Below are 17395 nucleotides of genomic sequence, written 5' to 3'. Positions count from 1 at the left end.
AAAAAAAAGTCGGGAGCAAGAACTCTGTAAGGTGATTTTTATTACTGTTTACAGATTTATTCCAACACGTCTAGTTTTTGAGCTATGCTCATCATTATTTTCGCTATAAACTCCCATAAACTAATTTTGAATGAAATGTTTTTTGACGTTTGATCTAAAATATATATTTTTCCGTAATATTTTGCTTATTTTTTTTATCCAAAACAAGAGTCGAAAACTGTAATTTACTTCAAATCTGCTTCAAAAAACCGTATGTTACTTTAACCACCAGGATTTTGAGATATTACATATCTCTTAGATTATCTTTTAGAAAAAAAAAATAATTAAAAAAAAAAATTAACATATTTAAAAGGATATGGCTTTTGGAGATTGCATTAATAGTTTTGAAAAAAAAAAAAAAAATTAACGGTGATTAAATTCAACGCCAAAAGTACAAAAAAAAACCCAATTTTGACCTGTTAATATTCAAATATTTCGAAAACGTGACGTGCCAGTGAAATTTTGACTTCGGAATCAGCACGCAAAAATCCTTTGGAAAAGTATGGTTTGGTTAAAGCTCTTTTTTCGTTGCCGACCAGTGTTATTAAATAGTAAATTATCATGATAGATTTTTGTACTGCTATAGAACTTGAGAAGAACTTTTAAGGCGCACAGTGGCCCGTTTTGACTTTTTTGCTTGCAAAATTAATATTTTCTAAACAAATAAAGACATCGCCACAATTTTTTTTTATCTTGAAGGAAATTTCCAAGGCTATGAAAATTGTAAGTTTCAAAAAAAAAATTTTACAGGGTGTTTCAGAATTTGGTGTTAAAATAAGAAGTTTTAGATAAGGTTGTAAACATAATGGTATTTTGATTACAATCGTCAAAAATCAATTTCTGAAGTAATCTGAGTTAGGTGACACAGTGGGGAAAAAGGAAAGGAACCAATTCGAGTGAAACAGTGGGGAGAAAAGTATTTTTTTTTTGTTTTTTATTTTTATGCAATTTTTTTATTTTTCTTTATAGAAGAGTACATTTATAATGTATTTCAGTGATATATTACAAGTCAAACAGTGGAAAAAGATAAAAGTAACAAATTAAAACATAAAAAACACTAGATTTCTTTAAAACTATCATCTAAGTCCGGGGTAATTTGTAATAAACTCATCATTTCTGGAGAGCATTGTTCTTGCAGATCTTTTTGGTTTTTTACATGCCTTTAGGAAGAAATAGGTGTATCCGATGAGGTTGCAAGCATGTTAAATAGGTCTTCATTCTGCCGAATCCTTGAAACTTTGCACGTATTTTGATATCTGTACTTCTTGTGGTCTTTAACTTTGCACTCCTGGGCTTCTTCTGACAGTTCTCCAAGTGGAACTCAAGTAGCACAAAAGTCTAAGATACACCAAAATATTTGGTGTATTTTTTGCACTTTCGTGATATGCATTTTGAATATAAAAAATACCCCATTTTCTCGTATAAAATAAACTCCGGTGGTTAAAAAAATATACCGATTTTGGTATATAAATGGCACTAGTGGTATATTAAATGATCTGTTTTTGGTGAAAATTATCCCTTTGAAATTGAAAAATACACAATAAATCTATGGATAAAATACACCATTTAAATTATTCTGATTTAAAATTTGAACCAAAGTTTATTTTTTATCTCAAACAGTTTGATGAATTCTAATTCACACTATTTCTTATAGTACGAGAGCTAGTGGCACATTTGACTAAGGTAGCTCTTGTAAGGCTGAAAATTCGTACAGTGGTAGTTTTTAGCATTCTAAGTAAGAAAATCTTGGTCTGGCAGGCCTCAGCGGTGCACATCATATATATATATGACCTTGAAAGTTTAATTTTCAACTTTTTTTGCCAAAAATTTGACTTTGAAATCCATTATTTCAAAAAGTATTGATTAAAATAACTTGATTTAAAAACTAATATTAAGTGTAATATTCTGCCTTTTGAAAAATGTATCAGTCATACCTGTAGGTGTTGCCGTCGTTTTTAAATAATTTTTTTTTTATTTTGAGTTACTTTTTTAGAAAATTGCCCCTCCCTCCTAAACGGGGGGAGATAGACCCCTCTTTCCATAGTAAAAAATGCTTGTATTTCACTCCTCTACAAGAATCCGTTACTAATTTTCTCCGCCTAAGAAAACCATTTTTGGTTCAGATTTTTATTTTTGAATTTATATTTTTTGAGGAATTTACGATAACTTAGGCGGTTAAAATTAGTAACGGATTCTTGTAGAGGAGTTAAATAGAAGCATTTTTTACTATGGAAAGGGGGGTCTATCTCCCCCCGTTTAGGAGGGAGGGGCAATTTTCTAAAAAAGTAACTCAAAATAAAAAAAAAATTATTTAAAAACGACGGCAACACTTACAGGTATGACTGATACATTTTTCAAAAGGCAGAATATTACACTTAATATTAGTTTTTAAATCAAGTTATTTTAATCAATACTTTTTGAAATAATGGATTTCAAAGTCAAATTTTGGGCAAAAAAAGTTGAAAATTAAACTTTCAAGGTCATATATATATATGATGTGCACCGCTGAGGCCTGCCAGACCAAGATTTTCTTACTTAGCATGCTAAAAACTACCACTGTACAAATTTTCAGCCTTACAAGAGCTACCTTAGTCAAATGTGCCACTAGCTCTTGGACTATTATGAAATAAATGAAAATGAATTTTTATTCACTTTCATAATATTGCCATAAGAAACCAATGGTTAAATATGATTTTGTTTGCCAAATTTTAAAACGAAACACATTCTATCTACTAATTTTAGATGCTACCCCCTCTAAAAATCGAGCGCCTCAAAAATGTCAGTGAATTAATGATTTTTTTTTCGATTTTAAGAATCCATTTTTCAAAAATTATAATTTTTGTGTTGTTTTACATTTTTTTAAGAAAAGTTATTTTATAATGAATCGAAAAAACTAAGAATGCGGGACTGTTAGGTCGATAAATATACTATTTTAATAAAATAATTAATCGCTGTCTTCTATTTTTTAATGGCGTCCATTGAAAAATATGGCGTCTCCCACATATGCATTTTGGTGAATTTTATGTCCACAGTGTGTGCTTCCTACACCAAACAGAGTGTACAAAATAAACCGTTTTGGTTGATTTCAGAATCAAATAATTTTATGCACCATTAATGGTATATTATAAAAACAACTGAATATCGGTGTATTTTTTGCACGGAATCTTAAAAAAATGTTGAAATTTTGTACAGAAAAGACAGTGGTATAATTTTTATACCACTAATTTTGAGAAATACACCATATTTTTCAATTTTCTCAATTTTACACCAAAATTATGAATTTACACCAATTTATACACAAGTGTGCTACTTGAGGAAGTAATTGATATTCGATGATATTTTGACTATGGACCATTATTTTGTGAAGAGTAGGCGTGAGTAGTTTTTCAGGATACTTTTTTTTAAAAGCTCTGCTGTTTTCTTAGTATACTCTCCAAATTTAACTGCATTCACTACTTCCCTGCAATTCAAAACATTCAGTAGGTATTATTTTCATCATAATAACTTCTCCATTGACTCCAGTTATTCCAGCGGTTGCATCTGATTGTTCTCCTTGAATTGTTTCCATTATTAGTATTTCCATAGACTTTCTTTGGTTTATCCACATCAAGTCCAAGCTCTTCTCGAAAACGCGTTTGGATCGCTTGTTTTCTTCTCTTTTCCATCTCCTTGGTCCCAATATATTCATAAAAAATCATGTTATTGAAATCCACCACTTACAAAACAAAGAACTCTAGTTTTCCAAGATTTTATTTTCACACATGAAAAAAAAATGTCGAAAAAATGACTGACCTTTTCAAATAAAATCGCTCTAGCTCAGTTGGATGCAAAATGACGCAGCTGAGCTTTTGGATTTTTATTAAGAAATATATAAGGATTTTGAATCAGCTGAGCTTGGTTTGATTACGTAGGAATCTTTTTTTTCTATGCAATTTGAAGTCGAAAAAGTGTGCAAAAAACAGTATTTCAAAAAACATTAAATTAAACAATTAAAAAATAAATTTTTTTATTTTTTTTTTTAATTTTTGGTTTAAATATTTACACAGCATTTGAAAAAAAAAAAAAAATAAAAATCAAAACGTTTTAGGAGCCCTCTTCCTAGTTTTAACACTCAAAGCTAAGAAAAAAAATAAAAAAACAGATTTTTTTTTCATAGTAAAAAATTATTAACTTTGACTTGCTCTATAAGGCACACCAATAACCCAAATTGAAATTTTTTTTCGAATATACTCGAGTTCCAACCATTTGTAAATCCAGTGATCTAAAAGTTTTTCATTATCGACCCACCCGAAAAATGAATATTGCAAGCACTTTTGTCTAAATGGGCCACTGTGAGGCGGTTGTGGCCGCCCTACGATATTCTTCACTTTATTTTTGGACTTCAAACTTGTAAACTTATAAAATCTAGAAAATCAGTTTTAATAGTTCGGAAGAAACCTTACAAGTGTTTGAAGATTTCAGTAACACAAACTTTCGGACTTCAAGTTTTGTCAAAATACACTATCTTAATCATATAAAGGATGTCCATAACAAGCTAAATTATCCAATTTAATGTTTTTTTTCCGGTTAAGTACTTGGATATTGTTTCTTTCTGTGTCTAGATATTAAAGATTTTACTTGTTGGATAAATATGTACCAGTCATTCTTTATTTTTATTAATCAACAGACAGCTCGTTAGGTCCGTTTTTATATCTTCTTCGTCAGATGTTTTCCTGCCTATATCAACAGAAACGGGACCATAAATGACTTCTACGATATTTTGTGTTCTACACGTTTTTAAGAGTCTTCTATGTTCGCGTCTTCTTGGGCGTTATCTCTTCGTCGAGTTCTTTCTCAGCTCATTAAAAAACCGATTATAATGAGCTATCTTACCCTTGATTTCTTCACTTATTACAACAGTCCCCAAATAGATAAGGTCTTAACCCACTTCAGTTTCGTTTCGAATGTTTTAGTTAAGTCTCTTTCAATATTGACATAAAAAAAGGATCAGCGAGCTTCAGTAGCGTCATTCTCAATTTTTTGGAATCCATAAAGACGTGGTGTGTATTGATATTATTGTTGAATTCGTGGGTCTTATCTAAGATTTTGAGTAAAGTGTGAATATTTATGGTCTTTATACTATAAGTTTGTAACTTTCACACAAAGCGCTTATAAGTTATACACTGAGGGAAAAACCACCATAAAACAACGTAAAATCAATGAAAACCACATTGATTTAACTATCATTCGGAATGATTTTGCGTTGAAGATAAACATTTTAAAATCAACTTAAAAAAAAACGTTAGTTTTTTATGGTAACCTATTTTAAAGCCACATTAATCAAAGTAGTTTACCTTAAAAACAAAGACTTTTCAACTTAAATTTATTTTTTCCCTCAGTGTAAGAGATGTTCAAAAGAATAATGCACTTTTGAAGTCCAATATTAGTCCATTAAAATGTTACAAAAATTTGACCGAACCTTGCATTTTAAGTAGGACAAGATTTGTTTGTTTTGATGTGTTGGTTAGGTTAATGTGAGTATACAATCCAGTTTTCAGGGTTGAAAACCCCCCCGCCCCCATTTGGCCCCCATTTTTCTGTAAAATTGAAAATAAAAAAGTTATACTTGGAAATAGATGTACATTTTCAAGAAAAAATTCTTTGAAGGGCCATAGCTTTTTTTCTACAACTTTTATTGAAAAAATACTCATGACAGTTTTTAAAGATCATTTAATTTGATGACTTTTCTGCTAACTTAGTTTTTCTGCTCTACCGAGGCTAAGCATTTAAGTTTTCTATTTTACTTTACTACTTTAGTTTGTTATACTCATTTTCAACAGTGAAATAGCCTGATGCGGTTGAGCACTCGCCTAGTGACTCAAGAGTTGTTGGATCGATCAACAGTCGTTGTCTGTTTTTTTTTTTTGTTTGTATAAATTAAATGTCTCCACACAAAATATAAAAATATTATCATCTTAATTTAATTGGTTTTCTTTTAAATTAGAAAATTCAAGAAATTCAGTAGATTTGTGCACAAATTTCAGACGGAAATAACATTGGAAAAAAAAACATGCAGAAATCCGCTAAATTTGTGTCTTTTTTCTCCGTGTAGTGAATCTTTGCTTAGACTCTTCTTCAAAAAAAGAACTTCCTTAATGATTTCCTTGACCTCTCTTACTCTACTCAAAATTCAAAAGGCTCATGCATTACCTAGTTGTTTTTACTAAATGTAAAAAAAATGTGTCAAATGTAAATTGTAAATTGTAGAAACTCACTTTTGCAAAATCTGTAGGTATACAAAGAATTTCACTTTTTCCTGCCAATTTCTACCTTATTTTCTTATTTCTTGGTCATCAGTATTTCCTTAAAAAGACAACAACCAAGTATGTAAGTTCTAATGCCCCACCCATATTAGCATTTTCTAGATTCATATGTATAATTCTAATCCTAAACCTATACTCATTTCTATCTAACATTGTATCCATTCTAACATGAGTACACCTTAAACGCATATTCCCACAATAGATCATTTTCATTTTAGTTAAAAAAAAAAAAAAAAAAAAAAAAAAAAAAAACTTCCCTATTCTGTCAAAGTCCTCTAAAGATATTACCATCACATCACTGGAAACTGTCATAAAAACTGAATTAAACATATATTCATATTTTCCACATTTCAAAATCTATATAACAAAGGAAATTCTGCACACACAACAACGCTAAAAACCAGTTAACTGTTTCTTGGATTGCTTTTATATCCTCACTCTCTTTTGAATGCCATTATACACATTACAGCATCACTCAAAGTTAAAGAAGAAAAATATGTGAACACCAACTTTCCAGAAGCCTCTACCTACTCTACTATTCTATAGCTGCTAAGTCTCCAAAGAACCAGAAGTAGAAGTTTGTTGTATATAGTTGATCTGCTTTGGAGCCAACCAACAATTGGGTGACCGTAAACGACGTATAAAACTATTTTACTATTTACGGGCTCTTTTGTGGTTTTAGTGCTACTTGCGGTTGCGTCATTATCATCATCATCATAATGGTCATCATCATTATTATCATCTGCATTCAACATAAACATTGGCTTGTCCCGCATTCGAATGAGAATGACTAATGAATGAGCTGTGCGCGCCACAGCACACTGGGACATTGGTAAAACGTTTTTCCTACTTCACCGAAAAATGCATACAAAATCCATCATTCCCTGTGACCATTAAATTCCATAAAAGTGTGTGTGGGGTATAAATGGTAGTTATGTTAGTCGCCTATATTTCCTATAAAGAAAAGGGATTCCTTGCTATTCAGAAGGAAGTCCAAGTACTCTCTGATCGTTTCGCTAAACCTTATAACTTTAACTCTATCCTCGTTGCCCTCAAAAAAAAAAAAAACAAATTCCCAAGAGGCCTTACAACACACTCTGTCATAACCCTTTAGATCAGATTATGGTTTTTTTTTTCTTGATGGCATTTGTATTAAGTCAGAGGAATTTCTACAGGGCCGTAGCTTGAAGATTTTCATTGAAGAAGCACAAGGCTTGCAATGATAGGGTGTTTTCATAATCGTCTTTCTGCTTTGCTGCATTAATGAACACACCAATTCTGCAGAATGTTTGCAGGCCTGCGTTGGTACAATTTTCAGCAGTCACTGAGTGTTCATAAACGTCAGAAAAAAAAATTTTTAAAAATTACCACAGAATGAGTTTTGTTTAAGCAAAAAAATATTTCTTTTTCAGTCCCCGAAAATATTGTTTTTAATAACACGAAAAATTTGTAAACCGTGTTACATTAGGGTGGCTAAAAAAAATATTTTCTTCTAAAAAAAATAATAAAAACACCGAGTAGTTCACATTTAAAACAAATTATCTATGGAAAAAATATTTTTAATTAGGGTGTTCAAGAAAGTTTTTTTATGCGTTTGAAAAAAAAAAAATGATTTTTAGTGCACAGAAAGTTTGTTAAGTGCGTTTTTGCTATAGAAATATTAAATTCATGCCGAATTAATTAAATTGAATTTGGTTGAATTCCAAGCGTAAATGTTAAATATACCATTTTTCTGAGCCCCCTTATTTTCTGAGCTACTTCAATTTTACATTATATTTCATAAACCATGTTTTACAAACTTTCTCTGCAGTGAAAAATAATTTTTTTTGTAATTAATTAAAAAAAAAAAAATTTGAAATTTGGAAATTTTTTTTTCTTCGATAATTTGGTCAAAACAATATCCACGTTGATTTTTTTGGAATTCTTTAAGCAACTGTGGAAGATAACATTTTTTAGAGCCACCCTAATTAAAATTTAATCATTATCATGTCAATTTAAATTTTTCGAAAAATGCAAAAAGAAACATTTTTTGCACCACCCTAATTAATATGTTTGCTTTTCATTTTTTTAACAATATTTACATTTATTAACAAAAAAAAAATCGAATCAAGACTCAAATAAATTTCTTTTTGAGTTCTGCAGCAATAAAATTTTGGCTGCGCAATCTGCCCGATGTTGACGACATACTGACGTTTATGAACAGCAGAACTGCAGTTGGACTAAGTTAGTCCGATCGCAGATCTGACTTTATGAACACGACTAACGCAGGCCTAAGTAAGGCAGACGTTTATGAAAACACCCAACACACTCAAAAGTTTGATGAAATATATAGATACTCTCTATAAAAAATAGAAATTATTACAAGATTTGTTTAGAATTTAACACATTCGAGCCAACACATGACCGAGTTCAGGTGGAAATTCTTTTTGGTTGATATTTATGTGGCCAGAAGTACCTATTACGAAACAAATTGGAAACATTAAAACTCAAAAAGCGAGAGTTCAATTCTGAAAAAAGAAAAAAAAAATCGTGCACATGGCTGCACCGGGAACAACACATTTGAATTAGAAACTAGGGTCTAGGCGTTTTTATTAGTAACATTTTAAATAAAGTCACAGTTAGTATAATTTAGACCTTGACCCTTCTAACTTCGATTAATTTGCCCAAAAAATGAAAAAAAAAGGAATAGGTAATTCTCAAGATCTCAAGGAAAATGAAAAAATGAAAACTGTATAAAGGAATTTGCATTATACTTGCGAGTAAAAAAGCATATATAACAAGAGTTCGATACTGACTTAGCAGGTTAATAAGGACGTCCTCTTTGATTTAGGTACTGCATTAATGTCTGGTAGAATGTTAAGGGGGGAAATCCCTCTGGACGACACCTTTTTCAATATTTTTTTTTTGAAAAACTGAAAGCACTTATTGAAATTTGGAAAAAGACAAGAGTAACTAAAGCAAATTATTAGGGAACCCGGCCGAACAGCTCTGATTTTGACGATTTTTTTTTTTCAAACGTAGGTAATTAAAAATACTTTAAAGTCTATAGATTAAAAATTGCCGGTGTTGCCGTATTGTTTTTTAAAATTAAATTTTTTTTAACAAAACCATTTTTTTTGCCTAAATTTCATAAAACAAATGATAGCAAAAGATTCTCTAGGTAATTTAAGGAAAATATATAAAAGGCAGTAAGGGACAATCTTCCATCGTTTAAGCGATAAATGCAATTTTCTAACATTCTGACCTCAAACACAAAAAAAAATATTTTGAAAACAACGGCAACACCTACAATATTTTAAAATACATTTTTAAAAAGCCAGAAGCTCATTCTTATCTCTTAAATTTAAATCCACGAAATTTAATCAAGACTTTTTGAAAAAATGGTCCTCAAACTCAGAATTAAAAAAAAAATGTTATTAGAAAAATTTAAAATTACTTTTTTCCAAACATTTTCTAATAAAATATGAATTTATTTAAAAAAAAATGTTTGGCCATAAATATTATCAGTTGAATTTCGAAGCAAAAAAGGTAAAATATATCACACTTTTGAAAAAAAAAATGAAAAATTACTTCAATTTCAATGAATTTTCGCATTGAAATAATTAATTTTCTCAAAGACTGTGGTAAATAGGAACTTTAAATTTTTGCTATTTAACTTTCAACAGTAAGGGTTATTAAATGAATAAAAAATAATTTTATGTTTAGATGTTGAACTTTAAAAAAGAAATAAGTTACATTTTTTTTCAAAACTTTTATTAAAAAAAGTTCTTCGAAAATGAAATACTTTTTAATTTTTTTCATAAACCGTAATACATATTGACATTTCCTTTTATAATTTGAAATCATAATAAATGCGGCCAAAAAAATTTGAAAATAAATGCATTTTATATTACGAAAAAGTTTAAAAAACGACATGTTAAAATTTTTTCTATAATTTTTTTTTTTTCAAAAATCTGAGTTCAATTACCATTCTTTCAAAAGCCGTTCATTCAATTAACTTAATTTTAATTTTACATATATGACTTAGCTTCTAGCTTTTAAAAAAATGTATATTTGAATATTGTAGGTGTTGCCGTTGTGTTCAAATATTTTTTTTTGTGTTTGAAGTCAATTAATAAGAAAATTGCATCTATCGCTTGAACGATGGAAGATTGTCCCTTACTCCCATATATTTTTTTTTCCCCTTGAATTTCCTAGACAATCTTTGGGCATCAATTAATTTATGAAATTTAAGAAAAATTTTTGAAAAAAATTAGTTTTTGTTCACAAAAATCTTCAATTAAATTTAAAAAATCAAAACGCCAACACCGGCAATTTTTAATCTATAGACTTTAAAGTATTTTTAATTACCGACGTTTGAAAAAAAAGATCATCAAAATCTAAGCTGTTCGGCCGGGTTCCCTAATATTGCCAATTTTTGAGCTTTAGTTACTCCACTAATTGTGTAAATTGTAGAGCACGTACCGTAATGTGTGATATATCAAATGAAAGGTGGGGAGAGTGGGGCCAAATGTAACACTTTTTTCTAAAATCGATGGTTCTCCTACAAATTTGAAAGTGGGTCAACCAGACCTTTTTTAAATTAAAGACCCATGTTTTGGCTCCAAGATCCATCATAAAAATTTAGCAAAACATAACGGTAATTTTGAAAAATAAAGCTTCCAAAAAAAAAATCGTGTTGTTTCAACTTACCCCACATACGGGGCAAAGTGTAACACATACCGGGGTAGGTTGTACCAAGAACTAAAAATAAGAGAAAAATACCTTTATTTGTTTGTATTTATTTATTTTTAATTAATAACAATAAAAACAAACCTCAGTCATGAATAATATTATAAGCATAGTATTAAAGTTAAATAAAAATTATGTGCTCTAGATCAAAAGATATGACATGTTTAGAAAAAGAACATCTTTTCACCGTTATCTCAAATTTTGAAAATGAAATTGATTAAAATTTTAATTTTGTACAGTTATAGTTTATTCTATTACCTATCTACAGTATAAATTTCATCCATCTATCTCTTAAAACAAAAAAGTTATAATCAATTGAATTTTCGTGTCGCTTTTTCGTTTCATCTTGTTTCAAATCACTACGATACTTTTTATATAGAAATTTGTTAAATATACAATTTGTACAGTACCTACTAGTGAAACAAATTTTTTAAAAATATATAAAACTCGTTTTCCAAAGGAAAAAAACAACATTTAAAATCAAATTTAGCTCTAAAGCAAGTATTCATGAGTTTTAATTTCTTTTATTAAGATATTTTCACAATCGTTAGAGCTGTTCTGTAAGAAAAGTTATTTTTTCTAAAAAGTTTTAGAATAAAATTGGAATATTATCATTTTGTTAAAATTATTAACCAACACCTAAAACTAAAATTTTAAAAAATTCATTATGGGTTCTGAATTTTTTTTTAATCGAATTAGTAGTTTGGAATAAAATCAGATTAAAAAAAAAATGGGTCCGTAGCAGGTGTACCGTTAAAAATGATTTTCGAGTTTTTTTTTTTTACAAAATCGTTGGAGCCATGAGTGGCAGAGCTTGCGTTTTCTTATTTATTCCAAACAAAATGCAACATCTGAGTTAAAAAGTTCAGAAATTTCTGGTATTATTGATACTCGTACTCATATAAATTCTCAAAATTCTTCATATATCTATATTTTTTCAACTTCTTTAACCTTATTTTACCTTCTTTTTAAATTAATTTTAAATTTAATATTACAATTTTTTTTTAAACTTTGTCTTCTTTTGCAGATTCTCCAAGTAACAGCAATCGATCTCGACACTGGCAACAACGCCCGTCTAACCTACCGCCTCATCGATCCCAATAGCAGCAACAGTGATAAGAAATTCCTCCCTAACAAAGCAAATCTCACCATCCCCCTCGGCACAAGTGGTGGCTTACGATCCCTCGCTATGATGGCCATCAAAGGTGTAACAACATCAGCCCCAATAACTGCAAATTCCGATCCAAATCAATTATTCGGCATATTCCCAAATAGCGGGTGGATTTATTTGCGTGGCACACTCGACCGTGAAACGCGTGATCGTTACGAACTCACTGTAATGGCCAGTGACAATGGTACACCGTCAGCTCATGCGAAAACACGTGTCACTGTCAATATACTCGATGCCAATGATAATGATCCCCGTTTTCAGCGCAACACCTATGAGTTTGCCATCGAAGAGAATATGCGTCGCGGTGCAATAGTTGGCACTGTTGCTGCCACCGATCTGGATTTAGATGCCAATGCAGCGATACGTTATAGCTTGATACCGAGTAATACTAGCTTCCAGGTTAACCCAGTTACAGGTGAGTTTGTAGAGTTTGAGCAATGTCAATTCTTTTTCTTTTTTTTCTCAATCAAGAGAAGTAGTCTGGGGCAGAGCTCAGCTCAAGCCTTGATGAATATTTAGATTTTATGTAAATAATAAAAAAAAAAAAATGTAGTAGAGGCTAAGTGATGCATGTAGAATAGAGGTAAATAGTAGCAGCGCAGTGGCAACGGCAAGAGAATTGTTTTTCTTCGCGATGCTGGGGCTCTAGAGCTGGAGCTTATTAGTTGTGGCTTTAATTTAATTAAACATAAAAAAATGCACAATAGTGGTTGGACGGGCCTGTTTGTGTTTCTATACATCTCGAGCAACAACTGAAAGAACTGACATCTGACAAGAGGTAAACATACCAACAGGAAGCATGGCGACCGAAATGCACGGGGCCGTTAAACATCAGGAAGAAATAAATCGATTTTGACCGGTGATGGTCATTGATTTGCATTCGATTCCACCATCAGCTGACTGACCACGAGAAGAGCAGGGAGTGGTTCTGCACCATCAAGAATGAATGCACGAACTAACCTAGTTCCGAACGCCAGCCGCGCGCTACATCAATCAATCACGGATGCCTAAGCCCCATCAAGTTTGCTGCTGCTTGCTACTTGCCATCAAGCTCTGCTCTGCCTCTGCCTGGCTTGGCATTTTGCGCGCTAACAACACGATGTTCCAAATAGTTTGTTACAATCTCTTTTTTTTTTCTGATTTTATTTTTGTGCAGGGGAAATCATCACCCGCGAGCCGTTGGACCGTGAAACTCGATCCCTTTACGATCTTGTGGCTGAAGCTCGCGATCAGGGCACACCATATCGCAGTGCTCGCGTTGCAGTGAAAGTCATGGTGACTGATGTGAATGACAATGCTCCGGACATTGTTGATCCGCAAGAGGATGTGGTCAGTGTGCGCGAAGAACAGCCGCCCGGCACCGAAGTGGTACGAATTCGTGCCGTCGATCGTGATAATGGCCAAAATGCATCGATCACCTATACGATATTAAAGGGTCGTGACTCAGACGGCTACGGGCTGTTCTCCATCGATCCGAGTTCGGGCCAAATTCGCACTCGTGTTGTATTGGACCACGAGGAGCGCAGCATCTATCGGCTGGCAGTGGCGGCTACCGATGGTGGTGTACCGCCGAAGCAGACTGTACGTTTGTTGCGTGTCGAGGTGTTGGATTTGAATGACAATCGGCCGACGTTTACCAGTTCCAGTTTGGTCTTTAGGGTGAGTATATCTTTTTTCTCTTTCTTATTTAGTTAAATCTATCTCTTTTTAACCAAAAAAAAAAGGAATGGTATGTAAAATGATGGCACGTTGGTGTAACTTTTGTTGTTGTTGTTGTTTTTTGAAGTTGGTTATAGCCACTTGGGCTTTAATGCATGTACATTTTGACCTTGTTCTTTCCGGGAATTGACCTTTGTGTGGATGTTGTTTGGCTGGGGCTTATTTGAATTCGTGATTTTGTCTTATGGAATTCTTTTGGATCTGCTCTGCTCTGTGCTCTGTTGCGAGTGCGGAGGAAGAGTGTCGAGATGATTTGTATCGTCACGTGACAAACGGCAAAGACACGATTTTGAGTTTCCTTTTTTTTTTTTTGTTTTTTTCTTGTGAAGTTTTGAGTTCTCGATGCATATGAGAGTTTTTATTATTTTGAGAAGCTGCGTGGGATGATTTCTTAACTTTTTACTCTGTCAGGCTACTTGTTTTTGATCTGATTTTATTCGGTCTTGACTGTGAAACACTTAAAGATAAGGATCAATATGCGTAAAAACAAACATCCAACAAGACTATATGGAGCTTGTAAAGCAATTAAATTTGACTGGAAGCTTAAAAAAGAAAAATCCGCTGCCGTTTGAATTTATTATTACTCTGTGTGGTTTGGTAAAGAGACCCCTTTTGGCTTGGACAAAAGCCAATCTGAAGAATTAAAATTAAGTACCTGTCCTCAGCTGTCATCGCCAAACAAACAACCACAAGAAAATTAAAAAAAAAAAAAAAAAAATTAAACGACTGAATACGAAATGAAGATGATGGCACTTGAAATTCTCTGAATTACTACATCAATATAAATTTTGTGTATATCTATATGCCATGATTATTTTAATTCTTCTTTCAGAGTGAATATGTGTCGCTTTGAATTTGGTGGTTTTTAATTTTTTTTTTTTTTTTTCTTTATTTTAAGACGCGTGATACTTCCAGTAAATTTAGCAAATTAACATGTCTGGTGACATGTAATTGTGTTTTATTTTTTTTTTACACACATTTTTATAATTCTCTTGGTCTTTTTTTTTTACTCTGTCTTTCATCGTCATCATCATACTTTGAATGGACGATGATGATATGATGGACAGGTGTGGAATGCAAAGTGGTTTGTGGCTGTCAACGAGTGTTATTTATTATTGGTATATCCGATGGAAGAAGTTATAAAAAAAAAAATTTTGATAGGACAATTTTGATAAAGTAATAAAAAAAAAATAATGAATGATTTGTTGAAAATCAAGTTCGTGCAACAACTCTTTTGTTTGAATTTTAATTTTAAATACATTTATGGTTATTTCAATGAGAATAATAAATTATTATTGAAAGGATATTTAAAAGAAAGTGTTGATGAATTCAATGACCTTCCATTTAAAAATATGTACCTATTTCTTTGTTTTTTTTTCTTGTGAGTAAATAAAAATTAGGTACTTACTTATCTATAAATACTTTTTGTATTCATCAGAATTGTGTTTGTTTGTTTTTTTTTTTGACAACTAAGTTAGGGATTTTAAATTATTTTTCAACTTTGATGCATAATGATTCTTTTACTCAAAATCGAGTTCGTGCGAAAGCTCTTTTGTAGTAAATTTCAAAAACACAAGACATACTTAAAATTATTTTGTAAAACGTGTTCAAGTTGATATGGAGGTCTTTTTTTACTCTCGAATCAACAACTTAATTGAAAAATTATAGGTATTGGGAAATTAAAAAAATTAGAATTAGTGTTCACTTCAAATTTTCTCGTGTTTTTGGAAGGTGAAAAATCGATATGTCAAAACCTTTGCTGATTAATTTAGTTTCTATGGCAAAATCGGGCTGGCCAATTTTACTGTGTTCTACGCGAAAATTGATATTAAAAATGGTATTTTTATTTATTTCAAAATGAAAGTGTAGTTTATCTAAATAGTCTTAAAATAAAAGATTTTGATCTAAAACACGGCATCCCAAACTTTTCAAAAATCAAAATTAATTTCGGTTACTTTTTTGGTTAAAAAATTTTGTTTTTTTCAAATTAAATTCGTCAAAAATGCAAAAATAAATATTTTCCTGCAAAAATATTTAAAAAATGTGTAAAATAAATTTAAAAATAAGTTTTAACTAAAATTTGTATTAAAATCCAACTATTTTTGTAAGAGTTAAAAATAAAAACAAAAAAAAATCGTGTATTTGTTATCTACTATCATACATTTTTTTGATATTTTTTTTTTCGAAACTATGTCCTAACTTGAGAGAAATCGTAAAAAACATGATTTTTGAACTGTGAGCAGTTTATTTTTTTCATTTCATATACCTACCATTCATTTTAAATTTTCTCACCATTCTTCATGTTGCTGTTTTTTTTGTTTCAAAATTTTGCACTGGTTAAAAATGTCATTGACTTTCTTGACCACAAGGAAGGTATTAAGAATGTACGAGTTTGGTTAACACCCAGCCTCTTTTTATCTTGAGCTCGAAACAACTTAAAAAAAATTTTTTAATTTTGTTAATTTTGTACGTCTTAAAAACTGTACTTGTAAAGCGTTAATAAAAAAGGTTTAAACAATAAAGTAAGCTGAGATTCATATGCCCCTTTTTAGGCCGTATAAATTGCTTTCTTACAAACAATTAATGACGAAACATTTTCAATAGGTATTTAATGTCTTGTAGCATTTTTCAAAGTTCAAATTTGTCATTTGTTTATACCTGTTTGTTTTATGCGTACCTATCACATATTCGTTTTTTTTTTTTTTTTTGTAGACTTTCCCGTTTTCGCAACATCGAAGTTACCACTTTTTTTTACCAAGATCAACACGTGTTTTGGTATGCAGCATGTCTTTGTCTGCTAACACCACCAACATTCATGCAAAAAAATTCTTTCAAATCGCTACAAAAAATCGTTGGTTGAAACACATTAAAAATGATTCCTAGCATCTATCAGAATATCAACATAATGTTTGGCGCCTTAATTCTTGGCGGAAACATAAATAAATTTAGCATTTCATAAATCTTTATCAATATATTAAATTCAGGACATCGACTTTGGCAACAAATATAACTCTCCTCCTAAATAAAAATCTTCATCAAAAATTTAAATATTTCTTAACTCCTGTATCAAGAAAATAACAATAAATTATTTATTTCTTACAAAAAAAAAAAAACATGCATGTCATTCAAAATAACTAAATCTTCTCACAGAAAACCAACCAAAAATTCAACAAAAAAAATCGAATTGCGCGTCAGCTCTAAATCATACAGAAGTATCCATATACCATATCAATGAGAGTATATGAAATAACTTGGCGCAGAACAAAATCAAGTGTGCCGCTACCGCCCAAAAAAAATAATATAAAAAAAGAGCAATTTTTTCTTACTCCTTATACCAAAATGCTTGTCCTTTTGAGACAGAGAACAAAAAATTATGTTCCTTCTTGCCAAAGTGGACAGCAAATCCGTTTCTGTATACTTAATATGCAAAACC

The 17395-nt window shown here is 31.0% G+C and overlaps 1 protein-coding gene across 1 annotated transcript in view; it reads left to right on the top strand.

Annotated features, from left to right (window-relative positions):
* The window catches only part of LOC129914413 (protein dachsous), a 231187-nt gene that overhangs the window by 178437 nt on the left and 35355 nt on the right, over positions 1–17395 (top strand). The window contains exons 6-7 of the mRNA XM_055993664.1: positions 12100–12658; positions 13400–13902. Coding sequence (XP_055849639.1) covers positions 12100–12658; positions 13400–13902 — 1062 coding nt within the window. The remainder of the gene's footprint in view (positions 1–12099; positions 12659–13399; positions 13903–17395) is intronic.

This window comes from Episyrphus balteatus, chromosome 1 (assembly GCF_945859705.1).
Source record: "Episyrphus balteatus chromosome 1, idEpiBalt1.1, whole genome shotgun sequence".
Lineage (NCBI taxonomy): Eukaryota > Metazoa > Arthropoda > Insecta > Diptera > Syrphidae > Episyrphus > Episyrphus balteatus.
Note: the sequence above shows the minus strand (reverse complement) of the source record. Positions and strands in the feature narration are given on the sequence as shown.